The sequence below is a fragment of the Miscanthus floridulus genome, chromosome 19 (assembly GCF_019320115.1).
Source record: "Miscanthus floridulus cultivar M001 chromosome 19, ASM1932011v1, whole genome shotgun sequence".
Taxonomy (NCBI): domain Eukaryota; kingdom Viridiplantae; phylum Streptophyta; class Magnoliopsida; order Poales; family Poaceae; genus Miscanthus; species Miscanthus floridulus.
The window spans coordinates 9,654,043-9,674,173 of NC_089598.1; the positions used below are offsets into that span (position 1 = coordinate 9,654,043).

General features: G+C 47.4%; 1 protein-coding gene across 1 annotated transcript; it reads right to left on the reverse strand.

The window, feature by feature from the left end:
* Positions 1-6,907: 6,907 nt before the first annotated feature.
* Positions 6,908-9,922, reverse strand: LOC136528942 (protein DWARF AND LOW-TILLERING-like). Its single transcript, XM_066521951.1, has one exon. It carries the CDS (start codon positions 9,101-9,103, stop codon positions 7,238-7,240), a length of 1,866 nt encoding a protein of 621 aa, XP_066378048.1. The 5' UTR covers positions 9,104-9,922; the 3' UTR covers positions 6,908-7,237.
* Positions 9,923-20,131: the final 10,209 nt, after the last annotated feature.

A 20,131-nucleotide genomic window follows, 5' to 3' on the forward strand; every position in this document is an offset into this window, starting at 1 on the left:
CGTCGCATGCCACGTGCGGCCCCTCCACGCACGGCACTGCTGGTGCGGGCACCTCTTCATTGGCGCCAAACGACTACAGCACCAGGCCACCTATAACAGCTATCTATACTCGCCGTCCATGTCCTGTGGAACTCTCCATCGACTAGCGCGATCCCGCGCCAGCACCACCTGCTCCTCAGCAGGCCTCTCGTGCATCTGCTCCTGCGCCGATTCTCGTCTCTCAGCGGTCTTCAGAAGCTCAGAAGGTACCCATTCCACCTATCTCCAATGACCATCCAATGGTTACTCAGGCCAAGAGTGGGTTCCGCACTCCAGCCACTTTTCAGGTTGCCCGACCATCACCCATTCCAGCATCCTACAAGCAAGCTCTTGCTGATCCTAATTGGAAGAATGCAATGGTTGAAGAGTTCAATGCTCTCATGGCTAACAGGACTTGGGATTTAGTGCCTGCCCCACCCAATGCCAACATTGTTACTGGGAAGTGGATTTATCGCTAAAAGCTTAAGTCTGATGGGTCACTGGATCGTTATAAAGCCCGTTGGGTGCTCCGTGGTTTCTCTTAGCAACTAGGTGTCGATTTTGAGGAGACCTTTAATCCAGTGGTGAAACCTGCTACAATTCACACTATTCTTTGTCTGGCAATCAGTAGCAACTGGTCTATTCATCAACTGGATGTGAAGAATGCCTTCTTAAATGGTACTCTGGACGAGACAGTTTACTCTCAGCAGCCATCCGGGTTCATTGATCCAACCTTTCCACAACATGTTTGCAAGTTGAACAAGTCACTGTATGGACTTAAACAAGCCCCACGCGCTTGGTATACTCGCTTCTAGTCTTTCATACTCTCTACTGGATTTTGTAGTTCCAGATGTGACACCTCCTTGTTCATCCGCAAGTCTGGCAATGACATTATGTACTTGCTACTGTATGTGGACGACATCATTCTGACGGCCTCCTCCTCGGCACTGCTTCAGCAGATCATTGCCTCCCTTCAACAGGAATTTGCTATGTCCGATCTTGGTGAACTTCAATATTTCCTTAGCGTCACTGCATCCCAGAATACCTCTGGTTTGCTGTTGACTCAAGATAAGTATGCCTTGGAGCTTCTTACCCGTGCCAAGATGCAGCACTGCAACCCCTGTGCCACTCCCATTGAAGTGAGCCCCAAGCTACCTGCAGAGGCGGGTCCTCCAGTCGCCGATGCCTCCCTCTATCGCAGTCTAGCTGGTGGTCTTTAGTACCTTACTCTTACACGGCCTGACATCGCTCACGCCGTCCAATAGATCTGCTTGCACATGCATGATCCGAGGGAGGAACACTTCTCTCTTCTGAAGTGCATTCTTCGCTACATCAAAGGCACTATCAAGTATGGTCTTCAGATCACTCGCAGCTCCTCTCATGATCTACTCCTTTACTCCGATGCAGACTGGGCGGGCTGTTCGATACTAGGCGCTCTACCTCCGGCTTCTGTGCCTTTATTGGCGATAATCTGGTGTCCTGGTCTTCCAAACGGCAACGGATAGTCTCTCGTTTGAGTGCTGAAGCTGAATATCGCGGCGTTGCTAATGCTATGGCCGAAGCATGTTGGCTCCGCCAGCTTCTTGCTGAACTTCATCGCCCATTGTCTAAGGCTACGGTGGTTTACTGTGACAACATTAGTGCTGTATACCTCTCCACCAACCCGGTTCAACATCAGCGCACCAAGCACGTGGAAATTGATTTGCACTTTGTGCGTGATCGTGTTGCTCTCAGGGAAGTTCATGTTCTACATGTTCCAACAACACTTCAATATGCGAACATCTTCACAAAAGGACTGCCTACTGCTGTCTTCCAGTCCTTCCGATCCAGCCTCAACGTCCGATCCTCTCCCGGTTGATACTGCGGGGGGCTGTTGGAATATTGTTACACATGTATGGTAGGCTTGTATAGTAAGCTATTATTGGTGTCTATCACATCCTGTAATTCAGCCCATTGGCTTATATATAATGGCGCCCCTGGCTGTTGCCCAGTGTGGCCTTTGCCCCCAATCTGATCTTCCCACTCTAACAATAAGTGCTTGGAACGTAGAAGGGGCATTGCACAAACCGAATGGCATAACTAGGAATTCAAAGTGGTCATGATGGGTTTGGAAAGCTGTTTTCTCAATATCATCTGGATGCATGTGTACCTGGTGATACCCGGAGCATAGGTCTAATTTAGTGAAGAATTTGGCTCCTTCCAATTCATCGAGTAACTCATCAATGATCGGTATTGGGAATTTATCCTTGAGGGTGTTGTCATTGAGTGCTCGGTAGTCCACGCAAAAACGTCATGATCCATCTTGTTTTTTGACGAGTAGTACTGGTGATGAAAATAGAGAGGTGTTGTACCTTATGATGCCATGTGCCAACATATCCTGGCACCGTTTCTCTAAGTCAGCTTTTTGGAGGTGCGGGTAGCGATAAGGTCTAACAACTATGGGTTTAGTGGGATCCTTCATATGAATTCCGTGATCATATCGATGTTGGGGTGGTAGCCCTTGAGGATCCCGAAAGAGATGTGAGAAACTAGTCAGTAGTGCCTCCACTGTTGCTGTAGGACTGAGTGTGTGAAGCCGTGGTTGATCAGGGCGCAGTTTGCCCAAACTGGTCCAGATGATTTGACGTCCATGGCGCCAAAATTTCATTGTGAGGTTGTTGAAATCCCATATGATTGGACCAAGTGAACTCAGCCAATTGATGCCAAGCACGAAGTCATACCCTCCCAATTTGATGCTGTAGCAATCAATATTGAAGATTTCAGTGTCAATCTGCACTCTGAGATTATTGTATATGCCCACATTAGAAATGCGGTCTCTGTTTGCTACTGTCGCTGATAGGGAATTTGGTGCTCTTGTCCGTGGCAGCTGAAGGTCATCTGCTGTGTCAGAGTCAATGAAATTATATGTAGACCCTGAATCCAGTAGTGCTAGGAAGTCACGGCCGTTGAAGGAAATCTGTACCTGCATAGTCTGGCTGGTCGTGATCCCTGTGACGGCGTTGAGTGATATCCGAATGACGTGGCTTTCATTGCAAGGAATGTGAGAATTCTTTTTGTTTGTCCGATATATAAAATTTACGGGCCATTGCTATCGCTGATTCCAGATCAGGTGGTTGCTGAAGTTGTATGTCTATTTGCAATGTTGATGTCAGTCCCGCTATATAAAGCATAACTTGCTGAGCGCTAGACAACCCTGTTACCTTGGTTACCGTGAGGAGGAATTGATTTGTGTAGTCATCCAATTCTCCTGTCTGATGGGTTGAAGTAAGGTCGTTGAGGTGGTTGTGGTGTATTGGTGGGCCAAAGCGCCTGTCAATGGCCTGAGAAAATTGAGGCCACGTTGGATGCCCTATTTCCTATTTCCTTCTAATGAACCAAGTTAGGGCGTTGCCATGCAGATGAAACGCCACTAGCTGCATTCGTTCCTCCTCCTTGGTATTCTGGGCAGTAAAAAATTTGTTGCATTTGTACAACCATTGTGAAGGTTCATCGTTCCTGTTGTATTCAGGGAATGATAATTCGTGGGAGTTTGATGATCGCCTCGGCTGTTGTTGATCTGCTTTCTGGAAATCCTTGTTGAGCTGGGATTGGAGGGGTGCCTCTAGTGAAGTGGTCTGCACGATGTTGGTCGGCTCTGGGCGGTGAAGTGGATTCGGGTCCGGTGGAGGGTGGCACATATTTCTGTTCTTCCTCCTGATTGGAGAATTTTTTTTGAATATTTTTTCTAAACGATCAGTGATATCGCTGGTGCTCTCCATGGAGTTGATCACGATGTGGCTCTGAATAGCAGATGTAACACGCCTGATGATCTCCAACTGCTACAGGATCGGATGGGGGCTGATCTGAGGGGTTGGGCAACGGCTGCGTGCTGTGTGGCCGCCCGGCTGAGGGTGGCCGTCGGCTAGGTTGCTGTGGTTGGCAGCCTGGCAGGGAGGGGCGGTGGCCTAGCTGGAGAAGGTGGCGGCGGCTGGGAAGAGAAGAGAAGGGCGGCGCAAGGAGAGAAGGGGAAGGGAGAAGGGATAAAGTGATTGACCCTAAACTTGCTTAGTTTCTCATTAAGCGTTTCTCTCGTGTGTATATATAAAGGGGTTGCAATCACTAATGGGCATGGCCCAATAGCCTAACTATCTGTTAAGGCTAAATTATAACAAATCGGCCTATTGCCCTTTACTAGCCACTAACTGTAGACTTAGGATGTTGCCTCCTCCTGGTGTAGGTCTTGCCGATCATGGCAGGTAGATGAGCGGCTTGTATGCATGTAGCAGTATAAGCCGATCTATGATAGCTTTTGTACAGTTGATTTTTGTGTATCCAATCCAGGTGAACAATCGGAAGCAACTTGTTGAATTGCATTTGTGCCCTTGATTTACTATACTAGTTCATATATCTTAGAATTTAAGAGTTAAGACTGGTTGAAATAGCCCCTTGATTTATGGCATGATTCATTAGCTTATTCTACGCATAATGGTTCAGCTTACTCCTGCTTACTTGTGCTGTTCCTGGTTTTCCTTAAACCTGCTTGGTTGCTTAAAGGGTCCGGCTGTCTGGGCTCAACAGTTAGTGCTCACTAGTATGTATTTAATTAAAGCTTAGTCTACTCGTGGCTTGTTTCAGCTTATTTTAACTTATTCTCTCTCACAAAACACTATTAAATCATTCAGAACCATCCAAAACCCACTGTTGAGGGCACCAGCCAAACACAGTGTAGATTTCTAGTTAAGTAAGCACATCTCTTGCAATGTAAAAAAAAGGCACATCTCGCCGTTTCAGGGCTTTGTGTCATCGTGTGGCCAAGGATCGGCCGTCGGTGACTATGCATGCCGATGGGCTGATCTTTCAGCCGGTTCCGTTGACGGGCCTCCAATGTCGCTTGGCAGAGAATTCAGTGAGAAATGTGACTGGTTATGCTCAATAATTCCCATAGTTTCACTGCATTTCAGACCCGGACAATGGTGATTGCAATCTCACTATAACACAGATAGATCACTAATAGAGATAACAGAACGATTCAAGACCCAGGTCATAATGCATTCCGATTAATTCAAATATCCGACATCAGAATACCATTTATCAAGAGCAATACCATTCATCAACAACAACAGACTAAGAGCAACCGTTTTCCCACCTGACAAATGTTCAGATGAATGAAAACCATATAGTTGTTTGATTCCATTTCCTTCTAACTCGGAACGGCTTTGCTACGGTACCCCCAATAATTATAGGCCGTTCATTGACAGTGGCGGACCCAGGATTTGAAACCAGGGTAGTCCTAATAAAAAATTTTCATGTGCAACACAACAAAATTCAAAGAAAAAGTGATGACTAGTGAGTAAAGATTGAATAGCCATTTTAAGTTCCAAAGAAGTGGTGCCAGGAACATGTTACTAGTCCCATCCTAATCCAACGTTGTTTTTTTCACTTGGTTTCCCCGTCTGCAGACGAATCAAGCAGAGCTTGCACAGGCCAGGGTGCCAGGCCAAGCGTTGCCACCGGCCCACCGTGCCTCTGCGTGGGGCGTGGGGACGACGCCTGCCTGAGGGCCGGAGCACGCGGCACCTCTGGCCGCCTTGTGTAACGTGGGCTTGTTTCAGTTTTTATTGGGCCAGATTTTGTATAGGCTAAAAGATTGAAAACGCTGAGTACTAAATAAACTTTGGGCTAGATTCCAGGGTAGTCCTGGGCCTATCTGGAATACCCTTTGGGCCCGCCACTGTTCATTGATTTCGATAGGACAGTCCCGATGAATTATTACCTCTTAGAGGTATAATAGATGAAATATATATTTATTTATTCTTTATTTTATAAAATAGGATAAATAAGGAAAGTTTTAGATAAAAAATCTTTTTTCTAGATTTGATTGATGCATGCGTGATCTTTGACCGATATGCTAAATCTTTTTTATTTTATAACTTTTACTTGATATATTTTGATTACCATATGATTTTGTATGTGTTAGGATTTGCATGTGTACGTGATTAGCGTGTGTGGTTAGCCTGTGTAGCGTGTGTGTACGCGGCTAGCCTGGTTAGTCTGGTTAGCGTGTGTGTGGTGAGCGTGTGTCTACACGTGGTTAGCCTGGTTAGCGTGTGTGTATACAAAGTAATATGAATTATTATATGTTGAAATAGATTTAATATAAAAACATATTTTATAGTTATTCGATGATACTTACTCAACGTCACAAGTATAAGTTTGATCAAGTTTGAATTTATTTGACTCCCCAAGAAGTGACAATATTTTTTCTTGACCAAGAGAAATCAAATATGTGTGAAATCGAATTCGGATAGCACCATTTAATCGATTTTAATTCGAATTCATATGAAAATTATCATTGCAATAGGCCCAAGATAAAGTCTCAAATTTTCGGCACGTCTCAAATTCATACGAAAATTATCAAATTTGCGCGCACCGAGAGGGAAACAATCACTTCCGTATCTGCTGCGTGATTAGTCCGTGATTAACTGATTAGGGGGGAATCGGCATGCATCAGCCTGTTCGTTTCGGCTGTATTGCTCGTATCTGTCTTATAATCTATGGTTTGAATAATATTTTTCTCTCACACCAAACCAGCCAGCAGTACTTTCAGCCATGGTTTATAAGCCAATCCAGCCGAAACGAATAGGCTGCATGTCCTTAAAGGAAGTTTCCTCCCGTCATTAGGGGGATGGTCGGGTTTTATTTCATTTTCCTAGATTTTTTAATTTATTAAGTACTTTATAAAATATGAAAAATCAATGACTAAGATTGATTTGAAATATTACTTCCTCAGAGGTAAAGTTTGTACCATAGCATTGCCCAACTCAGAATAGAGATTACAGGTTACAAATATCTAAACAGATATGGTGAAAGAATGGCAAGTAAAAAATAATAATATGATGTATTGTAACTGGAGACATCCATATACGCTGTGAGCTTCCCTGCCAACATCTACAACTCCTTTGCTTCTTCTACATTATGCAGCTAACTTTTGCAGGAAAGACTCAGCAGCCAAAAGAATAAAGAATTACAACTACTAACAATTGAATCTTTCATTCTATCACCTATAGAAACAAAGCTACAAATCTTTCTTTCTCCTTTGTTTTTTTTTTTGTTCTTCTGAATGTATAAAAGAATTGTCAGACTGTATAATGAACTAACGAATGATCACTAACAGCAAAAGAACCACTGAAAAACCCTGTTCTTTTTCTTCTTCACTTAACCTTGTGTGTCTTCCCCCCATTCAGCTTTGCTGAGAATGGGATGCTGTGGTGGACACGGACGCAGACACCGTGCTGCCTCCGCCACCTGCATCACTGACCGGCGTCCACGCGGACACGGTGTACATGGCCTGGTCCATCCACCGGAGCGTGAGCCCCTCGCCGTCGCCCTGCGCCTGCACGCTGTAGTTGCCAGGCGCGAACATCCTCGCGATCATGCGGCCCTGCATCGCCTCCCTGTCGCCGATGCCGGCGCTCTGGAACCCGCCTTCCTGCATGCGCCGCCGCCACCCGGCGAAGGTCTCGTGCCGCTCGAAGCGGTCCCCGGCCTCGAACGCCACCGCGTTGCGGATCTCCCGCGCGAACATCTCCTCCGCCTTGGCCCTCGCGGGGCTCGTGTCCGCCAGCCCCGCCGCGTCCACGGCGTCGAACGCCGCGGCGTAGTACCGCAGCGCGCGCGCGAACCGCGCCTCCCAGCGCCCGGAGTTGAGGGCGTCCTCGTGCTCGCCCAGGAGGAGGATGGCGGCGCCCGTGCTGCGCGCGAGCCCGAGGAAGTCGGCGATCGTGGCCCCCGTCTCGTCGCGGAGCAGGCGGTGCGCGGCGAGGACGCAGTTCACGGCGACGCACTCGCCGCGCTTGACGTGGAGCATCCACAGGCGGACGTCCTCGAGGCGGTCCACCACGGCGTGGAACTCGAACGCGAGCCCGAGCGCGGCGGCCACGCACCGCAGCCGCGCGCCGGTCTCCTGCAGCTCCTGCCTCGACTCACCGACGCCGGTGATCCGGACGTGCGCGGGGGGAACCGCGCGCGTGGCGAGGCTCTGGAGGAGGCCCGGCCACTGGAGCCCCTGCTTGATGTCGAAGTCGATGACGTGGACGCGGTCGTGGCCGTCGAACGAGCGGAGCACCCGCTCGTTGAGGGTGAAGTGCAGGAAACGCGGGATCGGGGTGACGGCGTTGAGCACCCGCAGCGCCGTGGCGTCGTCGTCCTCGGCGACGGCGCCGTCAGTGAGCTCGCGCGGCGGGGCAACGTCGAACAAGTGCGGCCACATGCGCACCACGCGCAGCGCCAGCGCCTCGGCGAAGTAGGCGGCCATGCGGTGCATCGGCGTGGGCCCCGCGGGGGAGGCCATCTCGCCTAGCCGCGCCAGGTAGTAGTTGGCGGCGTCGTGGTTGCAGGCGGCGAGGGAGTCGGCGCAGGCGGTGAGCGCGACGACCAGCTCCATGGCCTCCACCCGCGCCGCCGGGGCGCCGTTATGCGCGTGGAGCTGCTCCAGCCGGACCTCCGACGAGCCGCCGTCCGTGCCGCCCGACGAGGCCGGCGTGTTGGACGGCGACTTGCTGAACTCCTCCTTCTTGGCCGCGGCCAGCGACGGGCCCGCGGCGGCGGACATGCCGTGGGGGAAAGCCGCGGCGCTCGGCACCAGGAAGACCTTCTCTTCCTCGGCTTCCTCTCCGTCCCCGGACCCCGCCGTTTGCACTGTCCCTGCAATGGATCGATGGAACCATACCTCATCTCCGTCCCCGCCCATCCTCGTCCGCTTGGCGCGAACGACGGGGGCGCCGTACTCCTCGCCCGCGTCCTCCTCATGGGCCCGCTTAACGGCCCTGCTCCTCTTCCAGACAGCGCCGGAGCCATTGCCGCCGGGCTCCGGCTTGGCGCCCCAGGACACGGCCTGCGTGACCGGCGGCGCCGGGTGGGCGCGGAAGGAGCAGGTGGCGGCGCCGCCGTTCCTGGCGTCGGCCGCCGCGACGCGCGGCGCGGCGCCGGCGCCGGGGCCGTCGCCGCGGTTGGTCGCCCTCTTGGAGAAGCCGCAGGGGAGGATGTCGAATCGCTGCGCGGTGCTCATCTGATGCCTCGACGACGAGAAGGAGCAACCAGCCAACATCCCGGAGACGCGGCCGGACGCGGTGTGGCAAGAAGAGACCTACTCTCCTCCTCTGCTCTGCTCTGCCCTCCTCTGTGGCTTCGTCTTCGTCGTCTTGTTCGTGGATCTCCTCCTCTCTGACGATTCACTCCTCACTCCCTTTCACTGATCTCCTCACTGTCTCTCTGTGGGCTACGGCTAGATGATCTTTCTTTCCTTGTTTCTTTGTGAGGTGAGTTGCTGCTGTATATGAATGAATGAACGAATCGATGTACAAACGAAAGAGGAGAGCTCGTTCTAAAACCAGAGGATCTTGTTTCTCGGAAGAAAGAATTTGGTCAGTTACTTTGTTTTTTGGGTAGAAAAGAACAAATCAATGTCTATGACTATGAGAGATGGGTATGTGTATGTTAATGCTGTATATGCAGGAAAGAATGGGGATCAGTGGTACAAAAGAATCAAAGAATGTAGTATAGGAAGAAGAAACTGCCTAAAACATCTAGAAAAACCGGGCGGAAATGCCGGGGCGGCTCACCCTCTGCAGCAGAGCCCGCGCGGCGGCGGCGACGGCGGAACCCAGCCAGCTGCGAGCAGCGAACCCCAGCGCCTCCATTGCCCAAACGAAAAAAACAAGAAATCTTTTCCGAGAAACCAGGAATCAGGGGATGATGAAGATGATCTAACTAACAATGCAACATTGGATGCGATGCAATGGCGATGGAGATCGAGATGGGGATGCAATGCGTGTTCCTATTCCTAATGGATGATCCTCCTACAGCTACTGATCCTCTTGCCTCATCATGAGCACTCTGTGGCTCTCTTCCTCTCCCACTTGTTCGCTCTCGGACCTCTCTCTCTCTCTCTGGTGGAAGGGGGAGGGTGGGAAGGGAGAAGAAAGCCCCGGGCCAGGGGGAGCGAAACGGCCGTTCTGGCAGGTGGCGAATCCCGAGACGCTGCCTGCGCCGTCGGATCCGGACCGGACGGCTGTGCTGCGCGTGCAGGGTGGTCCAGGATGTGACCGTTGTGGGGGAGTGCCTGCCCCGGCCTGTGGTCAATGTGACCGTTGCCTCTGACGCCGTGTGGAGAGGCGTGAGGCCGTGAGTGTTTCAGGTGCGCGGCACGTGACGACCGGCTCGCCGCCCCCGTTCCTTGTTACCGTTGGGGCTCCACCCCCACACGCCGTCCACGTGGACAGCCGCGCGGGGCCCACGTGATCCGGCAGGGCCTGGCAGTGGGGCCACGCCACACGGACGGGGCGGGTGGGATGCGGCCGTTGTCGCCTGGGAAAACGACGAGACAGCAGTGAATGGGCCGGTGGGTCGCCACCTCCTTTTCTCCACGTGGGATGCTGACGCGGCGGGATGCACGCGTGTCGCGTGCCTGTGTTGTCTTGAATGCGATACTTGAGTTTGCATTTAGGGAAGCCAGTTGGAATATTTACGTGGTCGGTTTGGTACAGCCCCGCCTTGCTAATCACAACTATAACGCCGAAACGCAGCACTGTTTCCCTCTGTAGGCTTTACATTCCAAATCCCATGATCTGCTAGTACTAATGATATTGGTCCTGTTCTGGTGGTGGTATTTCGGTTGATTCAATAGTGTTGTAGTGAGAGAGAATAAACCGAAATAAGAACAAGTCAGCTGAAAAGTAGATGAGCAGAACATGGTGATTATTACCTCTCAAGTCTCAACCTTTTTTGCTTTATATTTACTATTGTCCCCTTTGGATTGATTGGTCAGGGATTCGTAGAATGCAGTATCTCATATTATCTATGTTTATTTGGATCTTCAGATTTGTAGACAGTAAAATGCATGCATTTGCTATCTATTAACTTAGAGCATTTCCAATAGTTAAAAAAAAACAATTGTTAAATTAATGAGTTTTCTAAGTGGCTCAAAAAAGTTGGAAACATATTTGCAGGGTGGCTCTAGCTGTTTTTAAAATCTCGCTCCTAAAAGATAGAAGACATTTTGCAGCGAGAATCTCAGACTACTTCTAAATCACCCAACTATTTTATATATTTTTTCTCTTATACATTTGCATTGGGAATCATATCCTTACTCCTTAGTACTCTTCCCCACATCCTCCCATATCTAGATTTGCCAATTGATACACACGTGTATATTTCCATGCCATTGGATCGATTTTCCCAAGTGTGAAAGATTATGAGTTGCTGGAGAGCAGTTTTTTTAAACCTTGCAAAAAATTCAAGATTGGGAGTGGGTTTTACAAACTCTTAGAGACGCTCTTAGAAGGTGTTGTCACCTAGGTCCATCAACTATGAAAGTATAAATATATATGAGTTTCTAATCTTCTTATTAAATTGTTCATTGCAGGTCCGTCAGGATCTCCTGCCTCTCAAGTTGATTACCTAACTAGATAGTCTTCCATTGACTATCATTTGTTAGATAATGAACCTAATTGGTCATCCTAGTACACTACCCATATAGTAAACTAAACCAATCTTCATCTAGGATCAAGTGGACAGAAAGGATTATTACAACCCATAACAGGTTCACATCACATTAAAAGGAGTACTTAAGTTTATAACAAGTTGTTCCACACTTAGTTCATTACACCAACATCACAAAGTATGAGTGGAAGTCTTTTAGCGAAAGCAACATAAGTTTTTTTAATACAACAAATGGGTGTGCCATTCTCCATGCATTCTACGTCAACAAAGGCAGTTTCTACCAATCCTGGTCGTTAGAGGACGGCTTGTAGAAAAAGCCATAGGTTAGAGCGGGGGTACCTGCAAAGCTCAGCAATTATAGGGTGAGTACTCAAATATACTCAACATGACTTACCCAATATAAATACGAGGATAATGCATTTTGTTTGTTAGCAAAGATTGCATTTGGTTTTGCATAAAAGCTTTTTATACATGAATGAAAAAATGTGATCTTAACAACTAGCAAGCGAAGCATGGTGAAGTAAATTCAAGCAATCATAGGAAATGGCTATAACACGCCATCCAAAAATCTATTTACAGTCCGGCTCCTTATGTGGAACGGGCCCATATACGCATAGTATAGCATCTCTCTTACACTTTTGTTCTTTCTTCGTGTAAAAGGCTTAACCAAAAAGGTACTACGTTTGAGATGACAAGGACTATGAGTTGGTCCAAACCTATTGAAACAATAATAAATTGGGACTAATTCTACCAGAATACGACACATGGGCTACAATGGGCTGAAACCAGAACATTAGTGGGCCAAGGTATTACAATGGCATGCTCTCCTTACTCGATGGTCATGCTGATCAACCAAATTGTTCATGCATCATGTCACTCCATAAATGGCACTCACTACACTGAAAAAGGCACCCACTACAAACTGTCTATTTAACTAGACATTTTGCTCTCTCGAGATTGCACTACCATGTAGCCCTTTATGCGTGTTTGACATGTTTTGTTGCCTTCCATCATGATGTGGGATTAGATGAAACTCTGCATACAGTCATGTCTCTTAGCTATAATTCAGTATTTTCATAGGCTCTCAAAAGAAAGTTATTATGAGCTGAGATTTTAGAGAAAACTGAAAATTAGTGCTGCCTATCAGATGGAGGATTGGTAAATGATGTGGGTAGTGGTGTAAAGCACAAGGACCGCACTGTTTTTGTCAGGATTACCTAGAATGGTGGGGTGTTTTGCTGAATGATCCATGAGAAGCGTCACGCGTCCATCATCATTGCCGTTTGAGGTAGCAAGAACAAGGAAACTCACAATGATGGCCTGCATATTTGTATCCCTACACTATTTTACCTCGATCATACATAATATTCAGTTTGCTTCTGTCATCCCACTTTCTAATTCGTGTGGACTTACAAAACATTTTTTTTTGAGAACGTGCTTAGCATGTGTTCCATTAAGAAGAAGTCAAGAGAGATACAACTCCCAGGTACCACACGAAACATTTAAATTGAAATGGGAACCTTAGACGTGCTCTGTTTCACGTGACAATGTTTTTGCTAATCTACTAAATCTAGATTATAGCTATTGTGGGAGAGTGGGAGCAACGCTTATGCTAGTGGCTACGGTGCTAAATGACCACAATGGTAAAGACAGTACAACTGAGCAAGTGAGCATCACACTTGTTGTATTGGACTTACAACCGAAAATCTCGTCCTTAGTTTACGGAATCATTTCCCCTAAAGTATTCTTCCATGCTCTTCATACTCGATGACCATGCTGGTCAGCTGCATGCTCATGAATTATATATGTCACTCACGACTAATGAATGCTAGCTAGTTTCTCTACTTTCTCCTCCCGCGTTTCAATTCAGCACTGCATGAACGACGACGTCCCGTGGTCATCTACTCATCTGGCAGCCGAAACACTACCGGGAAAACGTCCTTTGCCGAGATCCTATATTTTTGCCGAGAGCAAAAACGCGGGCTCTCGGCAAATAAAACGTTTGCCGAGAGCGGCTCTCGGCAAACATCGGTTGTCGGCAAGTGACAGGATCGCCGTGGGCCTGCATCTCGGCAAGCAACAGCTCTCGGCGAAGTGGGCCGTTTTGCCGAGAGCCGCGCTCAGCAAAAAATGCCCGTCGGCAAAACGGTCCTTTGCCGTAGGCCGCGCTCTCGGCAAAATAAGGCTCTCGGCAAAACATTGCCGCGGGCCCATAGCCGTATCCTGCCCTGACGGCGTCACCGCTTTGCCGAGAGCCCCTCCGTTACTACTCTCGGCAAACCTCTTTGCCGAGAGCTGCTCTCGGCAAAAATTTGCTGAGAGCCCCTCCCAGGCTCTCGGCAAATGTGATTTCTATATTTCATGTGTATGTGTTTCTCTTCTCCTAACTCTCTCCAATTAAATAATTTTTTCTTTCATATGCTCCAAACTTTTTTCTCTACAGACATACTACAGGTTGTACTCAATATTAAAATTTTGTGTATTTTTGTAATTATTTGCTATATATAATTAATTAATTGCATTTCTATGAGTTTTTTTAATCGATTAAAATTTGAACAGCGATTGATTTAAACACGGGAAAAAATTAAGTAGAAAATAATATTCATGCTATTTATGCATTATTGAGGGCAAATAACATCTTGTTGACGTTTTTTTCACCTTTTATTTTACGAATCGAAGACCACGAACATATGTCGCCCAACGATTTAAAAATTCTTAAAAAAGGAAATGAAGTTGGAAAATTGTGATATTTGCAATGAAGTCATGGTTCACACTTGGAGGCTGTGGTAAAAAATTGAAAATGTTTCGCACAAGTGGTTGCGTATGATTCTTATAATCTGAGACATCTCCGAATAAGTTTCATAAAGTTGAGAAGGAGTCATTAGGATTTTCAAACAATGTCACGGTCGAATTAGTTTTGGAGTTCCAAACTTTTTGTATAGCCATTAGAGAGCATAAGTTGTAACACGGCAAAAATTCGTATTTTTTCGGAGCCGTTTGTTGTTTATTAATTTTTTTTTGGATTTGATTTGCCGAGAGCTTCAGGGGATTGCTCTCGGCAAAGACTCTTTGCCGAGAGCAACTAGTCCCGCTCTCGGCGTAGATTTCTTTTTTTTTTACCTGGCCTGGATCAATTGTTTGCCGAGAGCTGGCTCTCGGCGAAGAGGTTTGCCGAGAACTACTCTCGGCAAATAATAATTTTTATTTTTTTATATTTTTTTGTGCAGTTAGCTAGTTAAAAAATTCGAACCGAATTTGAAAAAAAATAACTTTACCGAGAGCCGGATCTGGGGGCTCTCGGCAAAGGGGGAAGGTTTGCCGAGAGCCTCCCAGATCTGGCTCTCGGCAAAGTGGCTTCACCACTTAAACGTTTCGGCGCAGCCCCGCAAGCTGCGTGAACCGTTTCGGCCGTAGCCCCGCCGCCGCCGCAGCCCGCCACGCCCAGCCGCGCGTGCTGCCGCCGCCGCTCCGCCCGAGCCAGCCCGCCCCATCCTGCTCCGTGCCTCCGTCACGCCAGGAGTCAAGGTCGCTGCCGCCGCCGCCGCACGCCAGGCGCTCGCGTCTTCATCGTACCCTTCGTCAGGTCTTCGTCGGCCACCCAACAGGTATGCCCACCCCTTTCTCTTCCCTTTATGCTTTGTTAATTTGTATTCGGATCGAATCTAATTTCATTTCAGCATGCGGTTCTGCATCCATTGATCTGCTTTGATTTGAATGTCGTATGCTATGTATATAAAATGCAATTAAATTTAAATAACTATCATTATTATTAGAGGTAACTGTGAGGGTAAGATCTTTTGCTGCATGTCGTTTGCTTGACAGTAATGTAGTGTGGTTTTAAGCTCAGACATTTTGTTTATCTCAGATGTTTAAACTCAGATGACAGTTTCTCATATGTTTAAGCTCAGGCGAGAGTTACTAGTAGTTTCTTTTTCTTCCGTACTGATGATTCTTGGCTGCTATGGGCTGGTGATTGATATGGAATGATGAAACAGCTACTGAGCTGGCACCTGTGATGAAACATCTAAAGAATTTAATTAAAACTTCTTCCTCGTGCACAGTTGCAATGTATCATGTAATAGTACTTTGTTTTCTTGTCAAATAAACTAAGTTATCTCCGTGAGCAAAAAGAGGCTAACTGGATTATAATGTTAAAAATAGAAATATCCGAATTTGTATTTCTTAAAAGGAGAATTCCTGCATTTACTAAATTACTGTGCATCCTAAATCCATTTGTCACATTGTTTGCTATAGACAAGCAAAGTGTCTGAAAATTATTTGCTGGTTGAAATGATGAGAAGGCAAAATAGGATTAACAGGGAATGTATTGCTTGTGAATTCAAACATGTACTGTTCCACGAGAAGCGAACTTGATTGAAATGATGCACAAACATATTTGCCAATTCCCTTTGTGCCACCAGATATGGCAGTGGAAATTGTGTAAGCTTTCTGGTCGAAGTCATACAATTTTCTAAGCTTGATAGTGTTTCTGAATGCTGAGAACGAAAAAATGATGGAACTGAATGAGATGGGAAAGATAAGTTTCTTATCAGCTTGATAGTAGTAGTTGTAGTAGTTAGAGTAGTAGTAGTTGATAATTAAGCTGCATGTGGTTCCTTGATATATATGTGGTTGTCGGCCATCGTGCCGTGGTTTTCTTTCAGGTTTGGAAACCTCACCGTTCAGGGGAGATGCTGCCGAATTTTTGAGTTGACGTTATTTTGCTTCTTTCTTTCTTTTTGCAGGAGCCGAGTCGGAGTACCCCGGTGTCCCCAGGTCTGCCCGCACCGCGTCGCCTCGCCACTGCACCGACCCACCACGGCCCCGCTAGCCTGACTTCACCGCCACCTAAGGTATAACCGCTCTTTCTTTGTCCTGGTCATGTATCTCCACGTAACCCAGTTAGGTGTCTCCCGTTCGAAAGAGATACGGTTAGAAATATGCAGATCTTTGCATATCAATAACCGTATCTGTTTCGAATTGTCCACGTTTTTTGGACAGCCCGAGGATGCGCAGATGGTGTTAGTTTCCATGGTCTGCTCCGATCCGAGACAGAGTTTCGACAATACCTTCCTGTTGTTCTCCGGATACACGATCTCCCTGTCGGGACGTGTATTTGGAGAACAGCGGGGAGGTGCTGCCGAAATTCTGTTTCGGATAGGACCAGACCATGGGAACTAACACCATCTACGCATCCTCGGGTGGGATTAGGACCTATCCTTACCTATGCATGGTAGGAACGACGTGTAGATGCAAGTCCATGGTTATATTTATTACTTAGTGATATATATGTTAGAGGATGGATGACTGTGAGTGGATGTACTCGGGCCGCTGGAGTGCCCATGAGATTACCAGAGAATGGGTCGACAAGACCGAGGCTTTCATCAAGCAAGTATTTGACCAGGCTCCCAGAGCGCATGCCGTTTTTTGTCCCTGCATCAACTGTAAGAACAGAAAGAGGCAGACAAAGGAGGTGATGACTTCACATCTGGCTAGGCATGGATTTACGAAAAACTATACCCAGTGGACCCACCACGGTGAAGCCGATCGTGTGAGAGAGGAGGTGGTGAGACCACGTGTCGAGGATTACAATGCTGATGCCGGGGTAGCAGCTTGGTTAGATGACTTTCACGAAGCACACTTCGCTGATGGACGTAGGCAGCAGGAGGAGGAGGAGCCAGAGGCAAGCGCAAAGGCGTATTACGACATGTTGTCTACAGCAGGGAAACCCCTTCATGGCCACACACATATTTCAAAGCTTGATGGCATTTCACGCTTAATGGCCTTAAAGTCCCAGTTCAACCTCAGTCGAGAGAACTTTGATGAAATGTTGACAGTTATTGGCTCCATCCTTCCGACCAGTCACCTTCTGCCATAGAACATGTACGAATCGCAGAAGGTCCTTCGTGCACTTAAGATGCCGTATGAGCAGATACATGCTTGTCCGAAGGGTTGCGTCCTCTTTAGAAAAAGCACACGCGGATGCAAAGTACTGTCCAAAGTGTAAATCCTCTAGGTATCTGGAGGTAAACTCTGGTGATGGTGAGAAGAGGCAGAGTCCGTACCCCGTGAAAATCCTACGGTACCTTCCATTCATACCGAGGATCCAACGGTTATTCATGACAGAGGAGTCCGCGAAACAGATGATATGGCACAAAAATGGAAAAAGATACAGTCCTGAGAAGATGGTACATCCAGCCGATGGTGAAGCATGGCATCACTTTGATAACATTCATCGTAACAAAAGTGGGGAGGCACGTAATGTGCGTGTTGCACTGGCAACAGATGGGTTCAATCCTTATGGAATGATGGCTGCCCCATACACTTGTTGGCCCGTGTTTGTTATCCCTCTCAATCTCCCCCCGGCGTCTCCTTCCAACGACAGAATGTGTTCTTGTCGTTGATAATTCCAGAACACCCTAGGAATAACATGGGTGTGTTCATGGAGCCTTTGTTCGATGAACTGGTCCATGCTTGGGACCATGGTGTATGGACATACGATCGAGCTACAAAGACAAACTTCAACATGCATGTTTGGTATCAATACTCCATGCATGACTTCCTAGCATATGGGATATTCAGCGCTTGGTGTGTTCACGGGAAGTTTCCATGCCCCTTGTGCAAGGCAGCTCTGCAGTTCAATTGGCTACAGAAGGGCAGCAAATATTCCGTGTTCGACAAACATCAACAATTCCTCCCTGCTGAGCATCCATTCAGACGAGACATCAAGAACTTTACTAAAGGTGTCATGGTTACAGACCCCGCACCACAGCTGATGACCAGTGCCAAGGTTCATGATCAGATAGATGCTCTTCGGATCAATGAAAAAGATGGTAGGTTCGTGGGATATGGTGAGGAGCATATGTGGACTCATAAGTCGCCCTTGTTGATGCTCCCCTATTATAACGACCTTCTTCTTCCACACAACATTGATGTAATGCACACCGAGAAGAATGTTGCCGAGGCGCTTTGGGCAACGATCATGGACATTAAGGATAAGATGAAGGACAATGTAAAGGCGAGACTGGACCTGGCAACGATATGTGATAGACCAAAGCAACACATGCAACCTCCTAGAAGTGGCAAGAAATGGACAAGGCCTAAGGCCGATTACAGATTGAAACCGGAACAAAAGAGAGAAGTATTAGAATGGTTCAAAACAATAATGTTCCCTGATGGGTATGCAACGAATCTGAGGAGGGGAGTGAACTTATCTACCTTGCGAATCAACGGCCTGAAGAGTCATGACTATCACATATGGATTGAGTGTCTTCTTCCGGCGATGCTCCGAGGCTATGTCCCTGAGCATGTGTGGAAGACGCTAGCCGAGTTGAGCTATTTCTTCCGCCAGCTTTGTGCCAAGGAGTTATCTCATAGCGTGGTTGCAGAATTGGAAAAAATAGCACCTGTGTTGCTCTGTAAGTTGGAGATGATCTTTCCACCCAGCTTCTTCAACCCGATGCAGCATTTGATTCTGCACCTCCCGTATGAGGCACGAATGGGGGGGCCCGTGCAGGCCCGTTGGTGCTATCCAATCAAGAGATGTCTAAAGGTTCTTCGGAAGAAATGCAGAAACAAATGCAAAATCGAGGCTTCCATGGCGGAGGCATTCGTTCTAGAGGAGGTTACTAACTTCACACAAGCATACTATGGTGACAAGCTTCCTAGCGTGCATAATCGACCCCCTCATTACAATGCTGGTGAAAATGAATCAAAACTCAGCCTTTTCCAAGGGCAACTTGGAAGTGCGAGTGATGCGACCTCATTGTTGTTGAAAAACAAAGATTGGCTCACAATCATTATATATGTGTTCACCAATCTTACCGAAATGGAGCCGTACATGCAGTAAGTGGCTTCTTGCACGAACTTGTTAATTAAATATGCCGTCAACATTCTGCATCCAACCTCCTTGTTTCTCGTTGTTACAGGGAGTTTATTAATGAGAACTAGCATCTATCAAGGGAACCTACCCCGCAAGAACGTGACACCATTCTTCATCAGGGTGCGGGAAATGGAATCTCCGATTTTATTTCTTGGTTCAAACAAAAGGTACTATGCAATTTAGCTCGTTCGCCGATTCACATTCCTAGTTGCTTGTACATTCCAATTTAACGATCTATCCTCCTTGACCTTGCAGAGCCAAACCGATTTGACTATGAATCTAGAGTTGAGACAGGTTGCCAATGGCTTTGAACATAGGGTCAAGTCATTTTCTGGTTATGATGTGAATGGATACCGATTTCACACAACAAGACACGAGCAGAGCCGGCCCAATTGAAGAACCACAAATTCCAGAGTTTTTACTGGCGGCCTTGATGGGGCCGAGTATTATGGAAGAATTAAAGAAATATACGAACTTAGGTTTCGTGGTCGCAAACCTCTTAACCTTGTCGTATTCAAATGCCATTGGTTTGATCCTCAAGAAACGAGACGAAGTCCTTCCCTTGGGCTAGTAGAAATTCGACAGGATTCGGTCTATGGCGGAAAGGATGTCTATATTGTGGCTCAACAGGCCACACAAGTTTATTATCTCCCCTACTCGTGCCAAAGGGACCCTCGTCTTCAGGGTTGGGATATTGTGCACAAGGTATCGCCGCACGGTAAAGCACCTTCCCCAAACGCCGAAGACTACAAC

Excerpts from the sequence above, each read along its gene's own strand:
- LOC136528942 (XM_066521951.1), bottom strand. The coding sequence starts at position 9,103 with ATGTTGGCTGGTTGCTCCTTCTCGTCGTCGAGGCATCAGATGAGCACC.